General features: G+C 34.0%; 1 protein-coding gene across 1 annotated transcript in view; it reads left to right on the top strand.

Moving 5' to 3' along the window:
• Positions 1 to 20,894, top strand: part of TBC1D32 (TBC1 domain family member 32) — a 229,217-nt gene that overhangs the window by 13,338 nt on the left and 194,985 nt on the right. Inside the window, exons 4-10 of the mRNA XM_007116575.3 lie at positions 3,865 to 4,042; positions 14,816 to 14,884; positions 16,773 to 16,898; positions 19,706 to 19,784; positions 19,911 to 20,014; positions 20,106 to 20,167; positions 20,727 to 20,871. Of these exons, the coding sequence (XP_007116637.2) occupies positions 3,865 to 4,042; positions 14,816 to 14,884; positions 16,773 to 16,898; positions 19,706 to 19,784; positions 19,911 to 20,014; positions 20,106 to 20,167; positions 20,727 to 20,871 (763 nt within the window). The remainder of the gene's footprint in view (positions 1 to 3,864; positions 4,043 to 14,815; positions 14,885 to 16,772; positions 16,899 to 19,705; positions 19,785 to 19,910; positions 20,015 to 20,105; positions 20,168 to 20,726; positions 20,872 to 20,894) is intronic.

Here is a 20,894-nt window from a genome sequence, read left to right on the forward strand (position 1 = left end):
CCAGTAGATCTGAGAAGCCAGATGGCTGCTAAGTGACTAACAGGCAGGACTGAATAGAGGGATGATTCACATGCTGGGCAGCTGGATGGCTTGAGATTTCATCACCTACTCAGAACAGCAGACAATTTAAAACTTATGAATTGTTTATTTCTGGAATTTTCCATTTAATATTTTCAGCATGGTTGACTGTGGGTGAATGAAACTGTGGAAAGCAAAACCACAGATAAGGAGGGACTACTGTATTATAATTACTAGTAGTCTATTTCTGACAATATCATTAAGCTTATTCTAAAAGGGGGACTAAAACTCTTCATTAGTCAGAAAATGAAAGCTTTTGAATGCTAAAAGCAAAGTTTTACATGGGATTGTTAGGAAATTACTTTTTGTCTCTGGGTAAGACATTTAATTTTCTTGTGTTTTAGTTCATTCATGTGTAAAAATTAATACAACAATAATTACCTCAAAAAGATTTTAAATGTCTTAATGAATGTCTTCTGCTTTGTGAATCATGGATGAAGGATTTTAAGTTGTTCAGAGTATTATTTTCTTTCTTTTTTGTGTGTGATTCTTTAGAAACTACTTAGGGCTAATGTGGCAACAGTACATTTATTAAAAACATTTTTACTGTAATAATTCAAATTGCTTTCCTAATTAAACATTTTGATATTTATTTTTTAAATAGAGGTTTGCACATGAAACAGTTCATTTGTAGCATCTATCATACATTCTTATATATATAAGTGGAAGTACTCGCAAAGTGTATTTTCATTGTTAATTGGTATGGTTTTTTTCACTACCTCTTAGAGCTTTTTCTTATTTTAACTTCTTGGAGTATGAAGGAATCTTCTCAATGGTGTCCATATTCTATCCTTGGCTTTTTCAAATCTGCAGTTGCTACTGAGTTCTAGTTTATTTAACTCTTGATATTCAGGGCCTTACTCTCTAGTTTTTTGTTTTTTGTTTTCTTTTTAATTATCTACCTTTAGCTAGTTTGCTGATATTTCTTGCAGAAGAATTAATGTTTGTGGTTTCAAGAAATTTATGTTTTCTGGAGGAAGTATTTCTAAAATGAAACTTACAGATTTTCTATAGATTTTAATTACCCTTACTCTTATCCTGTAAATCATTGAGATTTACTTTTTTTTTTAAAATTTTTTATTTTATACTGGAGTATAGTTGATTAACAATTTTGTGATAGTTTCAGGTGTACGGCAAAGTGATTCAGTTACATATAGATACATATATCTATTCTTTTTCAAATTCTTTTTCCATTTAGGTTGTTACATAATATTGAGCATAGTTCCCTGTGCTATATACAGTAGGTCCTTGTTGGTTATCCATTTTAAATATAGCAGTGTGTACATGTCAATCCCAAACTCCTTAACTGTCCCTTGCCCCCACCCTTCCCCCTGAGATTTACTTTTATATTCCTTTATTAAATCACTATATTGTAAGTTTTAAGGGGACAGGAGTTTATGTTCTTCACATGGCTATACCTAACTGGAACGGAGTCTGGGGAGTATAGTTTACTCCTATTCCCAGCTATAATCCAATTACTGTGGAAGGGGAGAGCAGCTCTGGTGGATAGCTATTGATTGCTACTGGGGCATCATTATACTTCCCTGTTTCTTGGTGCTCAGAATGTGTAGAAGAGGAAGCTGGGGCCTCATCACTCGGTTCCTATATGTACTTCACCAGTTAGTCTAATGAGTGTCTTAGGATTCAATTCCTTCTTGCTTCTTCTTTTTTTTTTTCAATTTAATTTTTATTTTATATTGGATTATAGTTGATTAACAGTGTTGTGTTACCCTTCTTGCTCTTTATATCCCTTTACTTTAAACTTGAATTTTCCCTGGACTGTTTCTCACCTTTATAACTATATATAATATATAATTTACAATATATTTTAAAATACCTTTATAGCAGTTCTTTTCTGTATGTGTTTTCCCTCTGTATCGTTCTTAATCTATTCTAATCTTCTTTTAATATTTTTGTGTTTTCTCAATTTCTAGGACTTTAAAAATATGTACATATATAGCTATATGTATTATATTCGATTTACTTATATAATATATAAATTATATATTGTTAAATAATATTAAATATATAATGTATTTTAAATTACATATAAAAATCACATATATTTAATAACTATATATAATATATAATTTAAAATATATTTTAAAATTTCTTTAAAGTTCATTTTGTTTTTATTTTTATTTTTTAAATTAATTAATTTATTTATTTTGGCTGCGCTGGGTCTTCGTTGCAGTGCACGGGCTTCTTTAGTTGTGGCATGTGGGCTCTAGAGCACGCAGGCTCAGTAGTTGCGGCACGTGGGCTCTCTAGTTGCGGTGCATGGGTTCTAGAGCATGCAAGCTCAATATTTGCGGTATGTGGAATCTTAGTTCCCCGACCAGGGATTGAACCTGGGCCCCCTGCATTGGGAGCGTGGAGTCTTAACTACTGGACCACCAGGGAAGTCCCAAAAAATTTCTTTAAACTTTAAAAACTCAGTCCACTATTTTTAGCCAAATCCCCCAGCATGATTTTATTACTTCTATGAGAGAAGTATCCTCTCCGAGATTTATGTAGTTAATATGACACATTAACCGGAAATATAAAGAAAGGGAAGTTTCTGTGCTTATTTTCTAGTGTATTTCCAGTATTATAATGATAAACAATAAACATACATATTATCATGCTTTATATTTACAAAGAACTTTCAGATATATATTCTCATTTATTTCTTGCTATGTCTATGTGAACTAGACCAGCTAGATTGTATTTTTTTTTAAATTTGAAGATCTAAATGGCTTTATTCAGTGATTTATAAATTGGGCAGCATCCCATCTAGTAAATAGAAGAGTGCTCCTAGATTGTATTCTTTTTATCTCATATATAGTTGAGGAAAAAGAGACATTTATAATGACAGAGCTTGTACGTAAAGTAGTCAGGTTTCTAATCCAGGTTTTCTGATTCCAAATTTAGTACTTTATTCACTATGTTTATTTAAATCTTTATGCCTTTTTGTTTTAAATATAGAAATGTCAATAGTTCATGTCTCATAGTCCTCATTTGTAAAATAAAGGGTAGACTAGATTATTTCTGTTTCCATCTAGCTCTAAAATTCTATTTGTAGGGTTTTGGAGGATCTCAGTCTAATGTTAGTATGGATGCTTGAGAGTTTGCACTTAATAAATGGAGAAATTTATTGTAAGTTTAAAAAAAATTTATATTTTTAGACCCGCTAGAGCTGAAAGGGATCTTAGAAATTATCCAGTTCAAACATCTACTAATTTCAGGAATCCTTTTCCTAACATCTCTGACAGCAGGTTCTCTAGCCTCTGTTTGAAAGGACCCACTGATCTCTTAATACTTATTTAGGTCTCAGTTGTGGTGATGGATGCCTATACATATAAATTATAGGCAGGAGAGATGGGAAGCAAAGAAAATAGAGGAAGGGAGGATAGAGAAAGAGAAATTAAAAAAAGGAATAAAAGTGATGTGTAAAGTAGGCTGGGTTTTGGTAGTTTGATATTAATAGTTGACTTTGTTGCTAATTACTGGAATCTATGCCATTGGAACATCTTGCCTTGGATTCTTTGAGTTTTACTGCCTTGGTTCATGTAACCAGATGGAAAAACTTGGGAAATAACACATTTTAGATTCCCTGTTAATTTTTTTTTCCTGTTGTGTGAATTCTGTTGTGCCATTTGCTCTTTCAGAAAAACTGATTTTTCTCTTTAGAATTGTTTGTTACAGGGACTTTACAAGAAAAAAATAATCAGGTAGTTTAATTTCATTGAATGTTTTAATCTGTGCTAATAGCCTTTCTCTTACAAAGATTGCTTTGAATTAAAGATACAAAGAAATGATGCATTCCCTGAAGAACATCATGATGGTAGTGGTGGAATCTATGATCAACAAGTTTGAAGAAGATGAAATGCAAAGTCAAGAAAGACAGAAAAAAATCCAAAAGGAGAAAAGCAATAGTTACTGCACAGACAATTGCTCTGATAGTGATTCGTCATTCAATCAGGTGTGTTGTTTAGTTTTGCATTTATGTCTTGAAATGGTGTTTAATAATCATTACCTTCAATACATTCTTTATTAGCTAGACTTTTTTCTACTTTCTAGTTTTAAGATTCAGAAGAATAATAAACAATAACATAATCTAATATTAAAGATTTAGTCCTTGAAATAATATCTTATAGAATTATATGTTCAGTGAATTATATCTGAACAATTATTAATGAGGTAAGGAAATAAACTAGTGGATTTTGGATTAAAAAAATAATAACACTTGAAACAAATCTGCTTAAACTTTAGTTAAAAGATCTTATTCCCAATTAATCCTTATTAATCAAATTTTAACTACATTATAGATGAAATATGGAGGTAAAACATTTCCCTTATTTATCTTCTGTGAAGGTTGCTGTGAATTGTTAGTTTTAACACATTTTCTTTTTTATGTCAAAAGATTTGAGGTTTTATATTTTATCTTTCCAGGTTATTGGAATCCTTGTCTTTTGGCTTCAGCAGAGCTAAGGGAAAGGCCAATGTCTAGATTAGTCCTAATAGAAGATAAAGGAAACTAGATAGAGTAGAGCCCATGCATGCAGCATGAAATTCCACATAGAAAATTTCAAGCCAAATGGAATCTGTTTGACCTTCGTGTGAATCCTACCTGATACTTTTAGTGAAACATTTTCACCTAATTAGTTCTAACATAGGGACATAACTATAACGTAGATCCTAAACATATAGCAAAAAGGGATTTGTGGAGTTTGGGTGAAACCTGAAATAAGTGTGTGTATTAGTCACAGCTGAGACTGCACTTTTGAAGGAAAAATGGCTTTGGAATTAGTCAAAGCAGAATGTAAAAGTTATCACTGCATCATTTAGCAGGAGATATTGTGCTGAGTTTTAAATTTTACAAGTCAGGTTAATTATCTGATGTGAGGAAGGAAGTGGCAAAGATTGTGAATTTTCTTCATGTTTTGGCTGTTAATCATCTCTTGTTTATGTACTCTTTGGAAGAAGCTGGGCTGTAGAGATTTTAGTTCAGCTTAATACAATCAGATGGCTTATTCAGTAGGTTTACTCAACTGCTTCTTCAGATCAGGGACTTTCTGGAAATGAAAGGCACAGAAAAACCCAACTTTAGGACCCTGAGGGATCATAAGATTATACTTTCTTAGTTAATTTGATGAACCATATGTATACACTGAAATCGAACCACAAGAGAAAAAAAGTGGAGCACTGTTAATTTGTTCTAAGAAGTACAAGTGTTCAGATCTCAATAGGATTGATTGAGTAGCTGGCAGTTAAGAGGTGCTAGCTAAGCACCAGCTTATTTCCAGTCATAGAATCATAGATTTTTGAAGAAATTCACAGCATTAGTAGAAATGGAGTCATACTTTCAGAAGATATTCTTGTTTTTTTATTTTGTTTTGATTCTTGAGAAGGATCATGCTTTGAGTTTATATGGCTTCCTTTGGAATGTCCACAGCGTATATCTGCATTTTCAAGTGCCTGCCTTATGAGTATGACTTTGTGTCAGAAGCGACTAATTGAATTGAAAGTGAACTATGCCCACCAACAAGGTGTGGGATCCCTGGGCCTTTGGAAAAAAGCAGATGAATGCCAGAACTGTCCTGAAAGCTCTTTCAGTGTGGCCAAACTCTAAGATGTTTGGGTATGCTTTTGTTTAGTGAAAAAAGACTCTCTTGCATGTAACTGACCGAAGAGAGGCTGAATTAATAGGTTCAGAATTGAAAGGATCTCTGAAAATATATCATTCATTCCATTAAATATTTATGTTATTATTGATGCCTTCAAAATTGATGTTACTTGCATTGGGCTTTAAAAAAACTGAATTGTTCTATGAATAGTATTCAGTAAACAATTCTGATGCTGCTGTTTTGATATTAGAACACTTGTATTTTGTGAATAGAATAGGCTTTATTTCATTGTTATTTTAAACATTGCATCCTGATTGTATATGGATTTCTGACCCAGTATTAAAAAACTTTGGACATTACTGCCTTGGAGACTGTTTGTGTAAGTTTGAGCATATTAAAGAATAAAGTTGGCTGATTTTTACTATAGTTGTGAGCAGAGCATTCACTAAAAGCATTTGGCACTGTGATTAAACCTGGAAAAAGTCTGCAAAATAATGCTAGAAAGATAAAAATAATAATATTAGCTATCTGTTATTGAGATTGCTGCCATGTATTGGTCCCTTTGCTTGGCTTTGTATTCACTATAGGTGTTACCAGCCTACTTTACAGAAAAAAGTGAGGCTTGTAATAATAGGTAAAACTTGTGTTGCTACTTAGGATTCCACTGTGAATTTAAGCCTGGTCTCTTCCCCTTGGTAGTCTGTTCTCTTTGTTCTGTGCTGCACTACCTGGAGACTTCTTGGGTTCAAAGCTTTGTTCTACCACTTACTAGCTGTGTGACCTTAGACAAGTGTCTTAACTTCCGTGCCATAGTGTTTTTCATTTTAAAATGGGAATGATAATACCACTTACCTCATCCTGCTGTTGAGAAGATTAACTGAGTTAATAATTGCTGCTGCTCTGTACGTGTTAGCTTTTATCATTGTTGCTATTTCTTGAAGGATATGCTGAAATGGATACCATTGAGAGACATACTCAAATAGAAAATTTCCCAGCTCTAGTCCTGTATGGTTTCTAACTGAGCTTCTATGGGTCATTTTCTACTGCTGGAAGATTAGAGGATTACCTCTAATATACATTAAGCTTTCAAAATTAATATCCTTTCCTCTTGCAGCTTTTCTTTCTCTTCCCCGACAGTATTCAGTTGTAACATGGCACAGGCATTACATTATGCTTTTTTGTAGTGTGCAAACTATCGATATTTTTTTACGTTCTAAGGGAACCCCAAGATGTACCCTTTGTATGGAGAAGGTGAGTTTAGGATAAAAGTCACCAGCTGTTCTTTCATGATGTGAACCTATTTAAGGAATTTACTGTTTCTTTACTTTCATGGTAACCTCCCCCTGAAGCCCATCCTTTGGTACCTATGGCAGGCAGAATAACAGCCTTTTCAAAGACATCCATGTCTTAATATCCAGAACCTATGAACCTGTTACCATACATGGCCCAAGGGACTTTGTTAATGTGATTAAATTAAGGATCTTCAGGTGGGGAGATTATTCTGGATTATCCAGGTGAGCCGAATGTAATCACAAGCGTCCTTATAAGAGAGACTCAGGAGGGTCAGAGGCGGAGAAGGTGCTGCTCAGGCTGGAGTAGACGTCAGAGTGATGTGATCGTTGGATTTGAAGATAGAAGGTGGCCCATGAGCCGAGGAATGCAGGCAGTCCCTAGAAGCTGGAAAAGTCAAGGATATAGATTCTCCCCAGGAGCCAGAAGGAACACAGCTCTGCCAATATATTCTGACCTCTAGAACTGTAAGATAATAACTTTATGTTTTTTTAAGTCACTAAGTTTATGGTAACTTGTTACAGTAGCAGTGAGGAAACTAATATCTTGCCATTTGTTGCTACTTGTTCACCTGAAGGCCAGGATCTTTTTGGTTTTTTACTTCCTGGAAAAGAAGCTTTGTGTTTGAACTGCCTCCTGGGAACAATTTGAATTCCATCTTGTTGCTAGGTTTTGAATTCTTCCAGTAAGACTTTTCTTGAGTAGCTTTTTCCTTTTATTGGGTTTGAGGCCTTTCCCCTGTCTCTGGGTATGTGCTGTGCTATCAACCACTCTAATTTATGTTTTACCCCAACTTCTCAAATCTTAGAATATCTTGAGTTCAACCCCTTTTCTGGCCTCTCCTAAAATCTTTAAAGTTTTTACAATGCTCTTTTTGGTGAGGAATTCTGCTTTTGAGGATGTCATACTACTGCTGAGGAATTACAAGTTTCTCATTTCTTGTTCAGCAGTATCGGCCAGAACAGTAGAATAGCCACAGCCCAAACTACTATTCAGAAGTTCCTCCATCTCGAGCTACCCTTAATTGATAAGACTTTTATTATTTGTCTTATGAACAGAAAAAGATAGGAACCTAAAATCCTAAAAATGGAGAAGGGAAAGGCAGCTGAGAGTAGGAAAAAAACACGGTAGTATTGATAATGCAGCTGCCTAGAGTTAAGCTTGAGGCAGGGGGCTTGTTTGGGAGAAGAACTGGGTAGGTGCAGGTATGAGCTTTCTTTGCTTGCTTGTTTAATAGTAACGTCTTGAGACAATTTGACACCAGAAAAACTAATTTCTCTGATTAACAATGCTAATATCTTTATGAATAACTAAGTTTCTTTATACTTTTAAATATTAATAGATTTTTAATTTCTCAATGGTAGCACTTTTAAAGAAAAGTGCAGAAGTTTTTTTTTTGTTAAAACATTATTTAAACATCTAGGAAATTAACTTTATCATTTGATAATATTTTTAAAACCTTATTTTTGTTTTGAATTATTAACTTTGTTCTGTATTTAATGCTTAATGAAGGGTGGGCTCATAATTTTAAGAAGTTTTAGATGCACTACAATTTTAAAAAACTATTCTACATGAAGCTAATTCATTCCAAATCTTGGAAACAAGTCAAACTCTGGCGGTGCCATTGATGAGCTGTGGGCTTTGTCTTCTTAACCTCTTTCAGTGCCTCAATTTTCTTAACTGTTATAGAGGAGATAGCAATTGTATTTACTCCTATAATGTTGCCTTGCAGATTTAATGTATGTAAAGCATTTTGAACAGTACTTGGCTCATATTAAGCTCTTATATAAATGCTGTTATCATTGTCATCATCACTGGGTGGTGGTTCTTTTTCTTTTGTAAGAACAGGAAAGAAATCATTGTACAATTAACATACTAAAGCCTAAAGAATCATTATGTTTAATATTTATATATTTTATTTCCCATAGCTCTTTGTTTGAACAACAGTAATAGTTGTCTTTCTTTGACTAATTGTATTTCAATGGTTTATGTAGTTTACAAACCAAATATTTAAAATAGAGATTTCTAGAGTAATTTGAGGGTGGTATGATTTTTGAACTTAAAGTGTAGTTATTGACTAATGTGAATATTCTTCAATATATGTTGTAATAAAGTGAATATATCTTTAAAACAACAAGTTACAGAATGTATCTTATGTTCACTATCTTTAGGTATACTGAATTTGGCAAATGTATACAGATCTTATTTTAGCATCTGAAGACCTTTAATTAGGATCCTTATGATCATACAGTAGGACCAAAATCCATCTTAGATTATCAGTCTATTCTACTTCTTGCTCTTTTCCCTGTAGCATTTGCTCAGAAATTATTTGCTTGATTTATACTTTCACACACGTAAATATGTCTAAAAATGTTTTCCTTTTGGAATTATCTACCTATATTAATATCACCAACAGGTCTCTTTTGTGTTGCTTTACCAATCAAGTTGGCAGACACTGCTCCCCTCAGGATTTTTTTTTTTTTTTTTTTTTTTTTTTTTTTGTGGTACGCGGGCCTCTCACTGCCGTGGCCTCCAGTTGCGGAGCACAGGCTCTGGATGCGCAGGCTCAGCGGCCATGGCTCACGGGCCCAGCCGCTCCGTGGCATGTGGGATCTTCCTGGACCTGGGCATGAGCCCCCGTCCCCTGCATCGGCAGGTAGACTCTCAACCACTGTGCCGCCAGGGAAGCCCCCCTCAGGAATTTTTAATCTAACATTTTCAACTGTTCTAAATATTTCTAACAACTCTGTTGTAGTCAATGGAACACGTTATCTACATGTTCCAGTTAAATATCAATAAATTATTATAGTTAGTTGCAATGGAAATTTGTCCATCCAATGATACACAATATCACACAGAAATGTTAAAAAAACTATATGGGTAACCTTTAAGGTAGGTATTAGACTTATTCTCATTTCTAGTGTAGTATGTATTTCATTGCTTAAGTAACCTTTTAAGAGTAATTTTTACTATGTTTAAGAAGACAAAGGAATCTTATAGGATAGTAAGCATATTAATGAGGCTACTCCAATCAGATAACTACTAAAGGCTATGCTTTTCTAATATGCATTATTACCTGAGAGGAAAGGCAAACATGGTAGAATTAAGGGACTTCAACTCTTTGGATACATAGTCAACCAACAAATATGTATTGGGTATATGCTGTGTACAATATCTTGTGCCAGGCACTATAAAATTGCAAAGATTAATCAGATATACATTATTTTTTCAAAGAGCTTACTTGAGAATAGAGAGGATATGTACATAAATAACCAAGTTGCAAGTAGAAGTGATGTGTCATGGGAATCCAAAGACGAGTCCTTGTAACCAAGAATATGCAAGAGCTATAGAGGAAAGTATTTTAGACAAGGGAAAGTTCAAAATTTCTGCATCAACAAAGAATGTGACATATCTGGGAAGCTCTGAGTAGTTTATGTGAAGGGTTAGGACAGAGTTTGTAGGGAGTAGATTGGAAGGTTAGATTAAGGGCAGTTTATGGAGTAAGGATAAGGATTATATCTTAATCATTATTTATTGTTTCTAGCTATAAAATCACAGTGCCTGGTAACATAGTAGGTGTCTGACACATAGTAGATGCTGAATAAATATTTGAGGAATAAATGCATTCAAAAGCAAAATTGTTTTGTAATTTGAGAGAAATCATTTTAGGTTTCTTAACAGGAAAATGTGTGTCAGACTTACCTAACAGTTGTATACAGAAGGGCATGGGAGGGGTAGAAAGTGGATGTAGGGAGATAAGTTAGAAAGCTATCATGGTAGTTAAGTAAAAAGTAATGAGGACCTGAACTGAGGAGGCTTTGTAGGAATAGAGACTGATGTGAAATTATTGCAGAAGTAAGATCATTAAGCTCAATTTTTGAGATGTTTTGGAGGGAGTAGTGCAAAGTGGAAGTAGAAGTTAAAGGTCTAGTTATGGTTTTTTAAGCCAAAGTGGCTGGGAGACTATGATGTTATGAACCAAGTCTGGAATTAGGGAGGAATTAGATGTGTAGAAGAATGTGGTGGTTTCTTCTTTTATTCTTTTTTTTGGTTGTTGTTGGGTATACTTATTGAATTTGAGACACCAGTAAGGTATCCCAGTGGTGTAGCAGGTAGTTGAACATGCAGGATTCATTTGGTAGAAATGTTGGGGATAACAACGTGAGTCATCTGTGCAGAGATGTTGCTACTTAAGCCACCTAAGTAAGCAAGACCTTAGGAAACACATTTCAGAGGGCAGACAGAAATGGAAGAATGAAAGGGTACCAAACCATATCGCACTGGGTAGGAGGTTAAGGGGGGATGAAGGCTAGAGGGAAGTCAAATAAGATGAGGACTAAGAAAAGATCTTTGGGTTTGGTGGTTAACTGTTCACCACAGAATAATGTTGAGAGTAAGAGGAGGGAAGTTGAGGGATCATCATGCTGATTAGTTGCGATCATTTTTGTGAAGTAAAAAGCAAAGAGATTTTCAAAGTAAGGGTTGCTTGCCTGAGGTATTGATCATAAAGAGATTAAAAAAAAGTCTTTGTTAGGGGCAGCATTTAAGCAAATGAATTTTAAGATCTAAGTATTATCTTTTTTGACTGCTACTTGACATAATATTGGTTGTTTCACCAAATACGAACTCCTGTAGTTGCGAATGTTCAAACAGTATCTGACTCCTCATTTACCAGGGCTGTTGTAGAACGTGACTTCTCTTTTAGAAAAGAAGCTGAATGGAAATCTGAAATCAGTGAATTATATTTATAGATCTTGAATAGGCAGTAGGTAGGGGGGACTCAGTTTTCTACTTTCAGATAGAAAATTTCCTGATTGAAGTAAATTTGAGATTTACTTCACATTTTAAAATTTAATAATGATAAAGCAAAAAGACTTCACATTTTTTTCCCTTTTAATTCTTACGGTGATGCTAGGAAGTGGATGTGAAAACTGAGGATAGGGTTAAAGATTCCAGGGTCACATAGCTAGTTAGAATTTTAAAACCTGGCTTAATCTTCTGATTAAAATTCATGTCCTTGGTATTCTTATTTGCTAATGAGTTGGATGGCAGGACATTTTAGACATAGATGATAATCTGATAAAAGTCATGATAGTGGAAATGGGAGGACTAGAAGAAATCAATTTTACAAGAGGCAAAAGGGCCAGGCTAAAGAAAAGAGCTCGTGTAATTAGCAGTAGAATGAGTGTGTATATGTACTTTATATACTTATATACATACTATATACACATGGACATATATACTTATATATATACACACAACATATATCTTAATGTTTATATATGTGTGTGTATATATATATACTATGTAAGGTATCCTGTGTTGTCTATACTTTTTTCCCATTAGACAAGACAAGCTGCACTTATATACACTTACATTTTATTTAGTAGTTACCACTCATACATTTTAGTATTTTAATTGTTGTATAATGAAAACTCAAAATTAAAGCTCTATTATTTAATATACAGTACTTCTAATTTTAAAAAGTAGTATATAGACTTCAGCAGTTGAACTATATACTTTATTTTTTAATTAATTAATTTATTATTTATTTATTATTTATTTATTATTTATTTATTTATACAGCAGGTTCCATTTTATACATGTTAGTGTATGTATGTCAGTCCCAGTCTCTCAATTCATCCCACCACCACCCACCACCTCCTCACCCCCAGCCCACTTTCCCACTTTGGTGTCCATGTTTGTTCTCTACATCTGTGTCTCTATTTCTGCCTTGCAAACTGGTTCATCTATACCATTTTTCTAGATTCCACATTTATGCGTTAATATACGATATTTGTTTTTCTCTTTCTGACTTACTTCACTCTGTATGACAGTCTCTAGGTCCATCCACATCTCTACAAATGACCCAGTTTCGTTCCTTTTTATGCTAATATTCCATTGTATAAATGTACCACATCTTCTTTATCTGTTCGTCTGTCGATGGGCATTTAGGTTGCTTCCATGACCTGGCTATTGTAAATAATGCTGCAGTGAACACTGGGGTGCGTGTGTCTTTTTGAATTATGGTTTTCTCTGGGTATATGCTCAGTGAACTATATACCTTTAGAAAGGAGTGAAACTGAGGACATTTTTAAGGCTTTTTAAGAAAATTTAAAAAGGATCTGAAGGATCTGAAATATCAGGCTGTTTTGGGTTTGTTATCAAGTGGCAATGTGTACCCTGTATTGTTAGAGACAATGTAATATGGTAGGAAGACTGGCTATGGAGTCATTCTCGAGTTTAACAAGTGTATATTGAGTGTCGACTCTGTATCCAGCACTGTTTCAGGTATTGAGGATACTATAGTGAAAAAGACCAAATTCTAAGTGATAGGAAGGCAGCCATGCAAAGCTCTAGAAGAATAGCATTGCCAGGCAGCAGGAATGGCAATGGCAAAGATTCTTAGGCTAGAGTGGGCATGGCATCTTCCAGGGATGGGGGGAAAAAAGGCCAGCATGACTGAAACCTACATGGCAGAGGGCAGAGTGGTATGAGAGAAAGTTAGACAGGCAGGGGCCAGGTCGTGTAAGTCAAACTTTTATATTTTATTCTAAGTAAAGCGGGAAGTCTTTTTGTGGGGTTGAAGCAAGGGAGATAAAGATACTTGATCTATAATTTTGAGAAGCTTTGTCTATTGCTAGAGAATGGATGATGGGGTAGAGTAGGATGAGATTAAGAGCAGAAGCAGGGAGACCAGTTAGGAAGAATTTAAATAGTCTAGAGTTGATGGTGTCAACTAAGGTTTTAACAGTGAAGTGGCAATGGGTAGTTAGAGTTATGATATGTGAAACTTGGGAGTTGTCATGGCATTGGATGTAGGAAATGAGAGGAAGCCAGGAGTCAAGACTGACTCCTATTTTTGACTTAAGACAAAATATGGATGGATAGTAGAACTATTTACCAGGATGGGGAAGTTTGAGGAAGGAGCATGTTTGGAATAAAAAAATCCAGAACTTTATTTTGGATATGTTAAGTTTGAGGTGCTTATTAAACATCCAGGGGAAGTGTTGAAAGGATAATTATATGTTACCTTGGAGATGAAGTGACTGATAAATTTGAGTCATTGTGATGTATTTAAGAACTAGATGAGAACACCTCGAGAGAGTATAGACAGTGAAGAGAAGAGGGTCTCTAATGAAGATGGGAATCTGAGTTCTGATTGCTGGGTGACTTGGTTTTCATATTTCTCATACTTCAGAGTCATTGTTAATTGAGGTAGTACGAGGCTTGTTACATAATAATGGCAGCTTTTATTTTTAGGTGGTTATTTAAGGTATTTAAATTGCTTTGGCAAGAAAAGGATTTCTTTTCTAAAACAGCTTATGGTCTACTCTAAACTTTTTTCTAGATGGAAGTTTTTACTTTAGGAATTCTTCACCTAAGAGGAGACGTGGAGAAAGTTTAAGGAGAAGCACAGGGAAGAAAAGGAACAGAAAAGTTCACGCAGCATCATAGCTATGCTTAGGGTACCATCAGTGCCTTCTTATTTGTTTATGTTGTTTTACCTTTGTTTCATACATCTCAGATTCCTGGGTACAAAACATTTTTAGCTTTATATCTTTTGAGTCTTATAATGTTCTACATGTTGCAATTGCTCAGCAAATGATAACCTCATATACATGTAAGTACACTGTCCTACTGGGACATTAAATTCTCATTTAAATGCCTTGGGATACAAAAATTCTAAGTTTGCCGCTAAATCAAAATAGATCATCCCCTTCTCTTGTTTCAGAATTTGTTTTGTGCTTGGAGTTATATGAAAAATCATTTATAACAATACTTCTAAAAGTTACTAAATGAATGAAGGAATTAATGTTCTGTTAATTGTATTACAGAGTTATAAATTTTGTCAAGGAAAATTACAGTTAATTTTAGACCAGTTGGATCCTGTGCAACCTAAAGAGGTAAGTTTAAAGGATAACTGTCAAGTTCAGATATTTATATATGTATAAAATAGATTATAATTAGTAGCAGCTGAATTATTTCTCTTGAAGATAGTCCTTTAATATCCTGGCAGTTCTAGACTGATATCCTTGCTAGACTTTCTAGTCTTGAAATGAAAAGTCACGGAATAAGAGAGGCTCTCCTTAGAGAGTTCTCACAGTTTGTAAGAGGAAATTTTTATTTCTAGTTTCAATTTTCAAGGGATGAATTTATGAGCAGTTTCTCCCAAACTGTTCCTTCACTGTTGCTTTGTATGTGATATTTTAGTGATTTCTTTGAAGAAAAAAAATCTTCATTTAATGCTCTTTCTACTTCTGGAAAACGTGAGCAACTTTGACAGGGGTTCATTTATTAGAAAATATTTTTAAAAAGCAATTTTATTGAATTGAGCCTCTTTATATTGTAATAATTGTATAAATTACTGTTTATGAAGTTTTATTTCATTTGAAAGTCAGTCGGTTTCACTTGAAATAGAAAATGATGGGATTTTTGAAGTACCTCAGATGTCTGTTATATCTTGCCATTTGGTCTCGTTTTTGAAATACATTGTTTTTCTTCAACTTTTCATTTTAAATTAAGTGAATAGCTATGATTTACTCCCACTGATTTTTTTTTTTTTCCTCTCAGCATTTCACAATCTGATTTATTTTCTAGGTTTTAGTAAATGTTTCAACAGATTGGCGATGGGACCTGACTTTATATGATAACAATATTATTGTCTTCAGTTTAAGTGGATTATTTGGAAATCTATACTTGTTCAGAGACCTTTGTTCTACTTCTGCAAATAGTAAATTGTTAATGGAGTTTTGTCCTAAAAATTAACTGAAAAGGAGAAATTTACTTAATGTTTTTAAACTCTCTTCATAGTCCCCCTAATCCCTATCCCAAATAAGATTGTATTTAAGAGTTTTTCATATGAACATATAGACATTTTTAAACACATGTGTATTCTATTTTTCACCTAAAACTTGACACCCTGAAAACTGACACCTTGACACATTCAGAGTGCTTGGTGTCGTAAGGTTTTAGCTCTTTGACTCTTCATTTTTTTCTTCCCCCTCACTAGGTTTCAGTTATTTCAGCTGAGGAACAACCAAATTTTGAGGAGCAGGTTGGAATCAGTGTGTTATTACTCACTAGTTGGAGAGTGAGTGGGGGAGAAGCTTTACTCCACTTACGATTGGAGTAGAGCTATTTGCCACTGCTGTCCCTTGGGTCATACTGTCTTGAGTGAATTCTGATTGAATTTTGAGAAGAATGATTAATAAGATTTCTGTGAAAATTCAGAAATTCAATTTTGCATCACATTGCTGAATCACTTTTTTCCCCCATTTCAGTGGTTAGAAGGTCAGAAAATATGGTGTAGCGGCAGAAACAAGTTCAAATTAATTGTTTTGTGAGAATTGTTCATATATCCTAGAATGGGAATGCTTAACCAGGGACATAACTGGGCATTGTTTTAGAATTAGAGTCCTCAAACTGTAGGACCACCTATGGGGGTCTGTTCAAGTGAGGAAAGTCTTTGGAGGAGACACTGGAATACCTATTCTTGTGATTCAGATTTGGCTACTATCCCTTCTCCTCTTCCCCTTAGACATGTGACCTAGAATCTCCTAATATAGTTAGGTTATTTTATGTAAAGCAAAAATTAAAACACTATTTAGTTTCTCTGATTAACAGTTTAAAAAATGAATTATCAAGAATTGTTTTATAAAAGGGCCTCTGATTTTCAACTGGCTCTTTAAAGCAGTTATCCAGACTTTGCCTTTCAATGTTTGTTAAATATTTGGAGAATTGCTATTATTTTGGTGGCTGAGTATTAATAAAAATTCTTTTAAAAAATTATAGGTGAGATATGAAGCCTTGCAAACGTTACGTTCAGCTCCTCCATCTGATGTACTGAACTGTGAAAATTGGACCACTCTCTGTGAGAAACTGACAGTGTATCTTTCAGATCCTGATCCTGTATTTAGTGTAAGGAAATGCTTACAGAAGTGTTAAGAATTCCTGTTTTTTTTCCTACTATTCTAGAAGCAAATGGAATATAGTTTTCTTTAATAGTAGCTCAAATATTTAATAGTAACGCAAATATAATTTCAGCTCCAGCTTTTGAATTGTCAAGATTTTTTTTTTAAAGGAATTAACTTACTCTGTCATGATTAGATTCAAAGTATGGTTGGTCAGTGTCATACTTCATTGCCAAATAATAGACTATGTTAGCTTATGCATTTTGTTTTATCTTGTATAGGGTTATCCAAGTATCTGTGTCAATGTTTTTGAATTAAGAAAAATATTTTAAAAGAGTGTATTTTTGAAAGAATTCATGATATATGAAGACTTGAACTTACAATGATTGCAATTATTCTAAAGGATTAATAAGCATTTTCCCTATGCAGTTAAGTGTTAGAGATTGCTTAACTGCTTAAAAAGAAAAGTTAGAAAACTGTAAAGCTAACACTTCAGAAGATAATTGAGATGAATTATAAAACTAATATAGAAAATTCCAAAAACTGTAAAGTTAGTTATTTTATATTAAAAAAAAATGATTCACATATGACTTCTCAGAAACAGTATGTTGAAAAGATTATATTAAAAAGTGCAGTAATTATATGGGATTAAAAAGAAATTCTGACTGTATTCCAGCATCACATTTAACTACAAACTAGGTTTTTTATGTATGTACATATGTATTTATTTTGGCCGCACTGGGTCTTTGTTGTGGCGCATGGGCTTCTCTTGTTGCTGCGCGCAGGCTTAAATGTGGTATGTGGGAACTTAGTTCGCAGACCAGGGATCGAACCTGGGCCCCCTGCATTGGGAGCACAGAGTCTTAACCACTGCACCACCAGGGAAGTCCCCCAAACTAGGTTTTTTTTAAGTGTCTTTTTCTTCATAAATGATGTGTCAGTGAAGAAAAACATTGGCTTTAAAATTGATAAGGGTTTTTTATATAGAATTTTTTAAGGTATTAGTAAAAAAAATTTTTTCCAGCTCTTCAACAAATATGCACTGAATACCTACAGTGTACATCATTCTAGTTCAGATGCTGGGAACACTGAGCAAGACAGAAGGCTTTGCCTTTATAGAACTTCTAGAAGAGGAGACAGACAGTAAACAGTTAATACAAATAAAAATAAAACTCAGTACCTTTTTACTACTTAAAATTACTCTTCCATCAATGAAAATATAATTATACTGGTAGACAGAAGTGGTTTAGAAACAAGTGGTTTGTTATTTTTATAAGGGGGGAAATGGTGTTTACCCAATACCTGGATGCAGTTCAACCATGCTAACCCCAGAGGGTGATGCAGACATCTCTAAAAACTCAAGGATTCAGGAACTTCAAAGGGGAAAGATGTTTCAGGGTTACCTTTTAACATTTCAAGGCATTCTAACAGGAAATTGTAAATTTCCCTCTTAAAGACAGAACAGTGGTCTAATAGGTTTCCCTTATTCCTTTTATAAACATGGTAAAGATCCTACTGGGTCAATGTAAGTGGCCTGATTTGACCATTATGTTCAGCAAGAGTCATGTCGAAGAGTCAATGTCGATGCTTAAGGCAATAAAATTGGAAAACTGTTGTCATAGAGGGGAAATGGTAATAAAACCAATCAACTTGAATAGAAAACAAGGCATGGTGTTCTTTTCATCTAGAACTTATGCTTTACCCAAATTCTTGAGTTTGATCCTGTTTCTTCATTTTCCACTCTAAAGCAGGGGTCCCCAACCCCCAGGAACTGGGCCGCACAGCAGGAGGTGAGCGGCTACTCCCCGTGGCTCGCATTATGGCCTTAAGCATCCCCGCCCTCCTGTCTGTGGAAAAATTGTGTTCCACAAAACTGGTCCCTGGTGCCAAAAAGGTTGGGGAATGCTGCTCTAAAGGACTCTTACATGTAACTGAGTGAAGCCTATAGTGTTCGAAAAGTATGACACATACTTACCAATTGCTGCAACTATGAAAACTTCCCAAAGTATTTAATATCCTGTGTTCAGTACGAAGCTCTTGGGTTATTGAAATATATTTTTAGTCACTTGGGTAACCATTTTTTGTAAGTGTATTCATCTAATATTTGATATAGTCAAGGTTATTTTCTTCAGAGTAGATCATTTGAGGGAATTTTATTTTTTTAATGGGAAACTGAATTTCACTGTTAGGATCAATCCCATCAAAGTTGGTATAATTAAAAGGATAAACTGTCATTTCTAGGTACCTACGAGTGTCGGGTACTGACTACATCTGTTATTTAATTCATTTACATTGTGGTAGTTTCTACTTTACGTTTTAATAATGTAAAATTTTGGAATGTAATATTTTTCTTGGGAATAGGCAAAATTATTGACGTCCTAAAAATCTAATTAATCTTCCTATGTGAGCAATTAAAACAAAAACAAATAGTGGATTTGGAAAGGAATGGGGTTTTTTGTTTGTTTTGTTTTACATTTAGTACTCCTACTGTTTCTTTGACTCCTTTACATTGTGTCAAATTGTAACATTATATTGTAACAAATTATATTGTTTCCTTTCTTCACCCCATCTCCCAATGTCTGTATCTGCTATTACCAGATTTTACAACAATATACTGCTGTATTAGATTGACTCTTAGTTTTGGTTGACTTTACTTTTTGCCAACCAACACAAGAATGTGCCGTTTTAGTTACATTTCTACTGAAATTTTTGAATGGTCTTGTGTTTATTAAGTTTTTTACTATGTAGAAAATGATTCTTACAAAAATAGGTGATGAAAGAATCTTGGATACAAATCTTGTTTCATTTCCATAGGATCGGATTTTAAAATTCTATGCACAGACGTTTACACTTTCACCATTACATATGACCAAGGAAATTTATAAAAGCTTAGGTATGTTTATTATATCATTTTTTAAACTTAAAAGTTTGTACTTAAGAAAATGGATAGGAAATAACTGTTTCAGAAAGCACTGTAAATGAATGGCATAATAACCTTATTTTTATATTTTCTTTTTAGCTAAATATTTGGAGTTACACTTTCTTTCTAGAGAAAATCATATTCCTACTCTTTCAACTGGCATAGATATAACTAATCCTAATGTGATCCATTTACTTAAAAAGGTATTCATTTTCTATGCTATGCTTTTATTTCTGTTTAATTCTATATTTAAGAATTCTAACATCTTGAGAACGGTCATGCACTGTTTTATAGGTTCGTCTTCTAAATGAATATCAGAAAGAGGCTCCATCTTTCTGGATTCGACACCCAGAAAAGTAAGCCCCCTAGTTTATGCCAGTATAAAATTAGGAGTGTTACTGTCCACATACATTTCAGAGAGAGTAGAGATAGTCTTAACTGATTTATGTGGTTGGGAAAGGCTTACTAGTTTATTTTTTAGCTTTTCATGTTTTTTACTTAGCTATGTGAATGGCTCTATGCAAGTACCATTTTATACCATTTAATTATCACAACAAGGTAAGAGGCTGTTGTAGCTTCAGGTTCTTTCATTACTGGTCTTTGCCACTTTGGTCAAGTTCCTTGAATGTTCTTTAAACTTTACCCTTTTTAGTTCTAAGATTTTTTAATAAGGTTGTAAGAGTAACTGTGGGTCTAAAAAGGAAAAAAGTTAAATTTGGACAGCCAGTGTTGAAGTAGAACATAGGTTTTTAGAGCAGAGAAAACGGGGTGAATTTCACCCCTGCCATTTACTGAAATATTAAAAAATGATGTTTCTAAAGATTACCTATTTATCATTCCATAAATATATGTCACTATTACATATATATAGCATTTGTTTTTTTTTCTAAAAATCACTTCTGTCCCAACTTTAAGGTATATGGAAGAAATTGTGGAGAGTACTTTGTCTTTATTATCAGTTACACATGATCAAAGCCATCTTGTCTCGCAAAAGATTTTGGATCCGATATACCTTCTTGCATTGGTTGATACCAAGGCTGTGTGGTTCAAAAAGTGGATGGTAAGGAAATATGGAATGTTTTA

This window comes from Physeter macrocephalus, chromosome 10, assembly GCF_002837175.3.
Source record: "Physeter macrocephalus isolate SW-GA chromosome 10, ASM283717v5, whole genome shotgun sequence".
Taxonomy (NCBI): Eukaryota; Metazoa; Chordata; class Mammalia; order Artiodactyla; family Physeteridae; genus Physeter; species Physeter macrocephalus.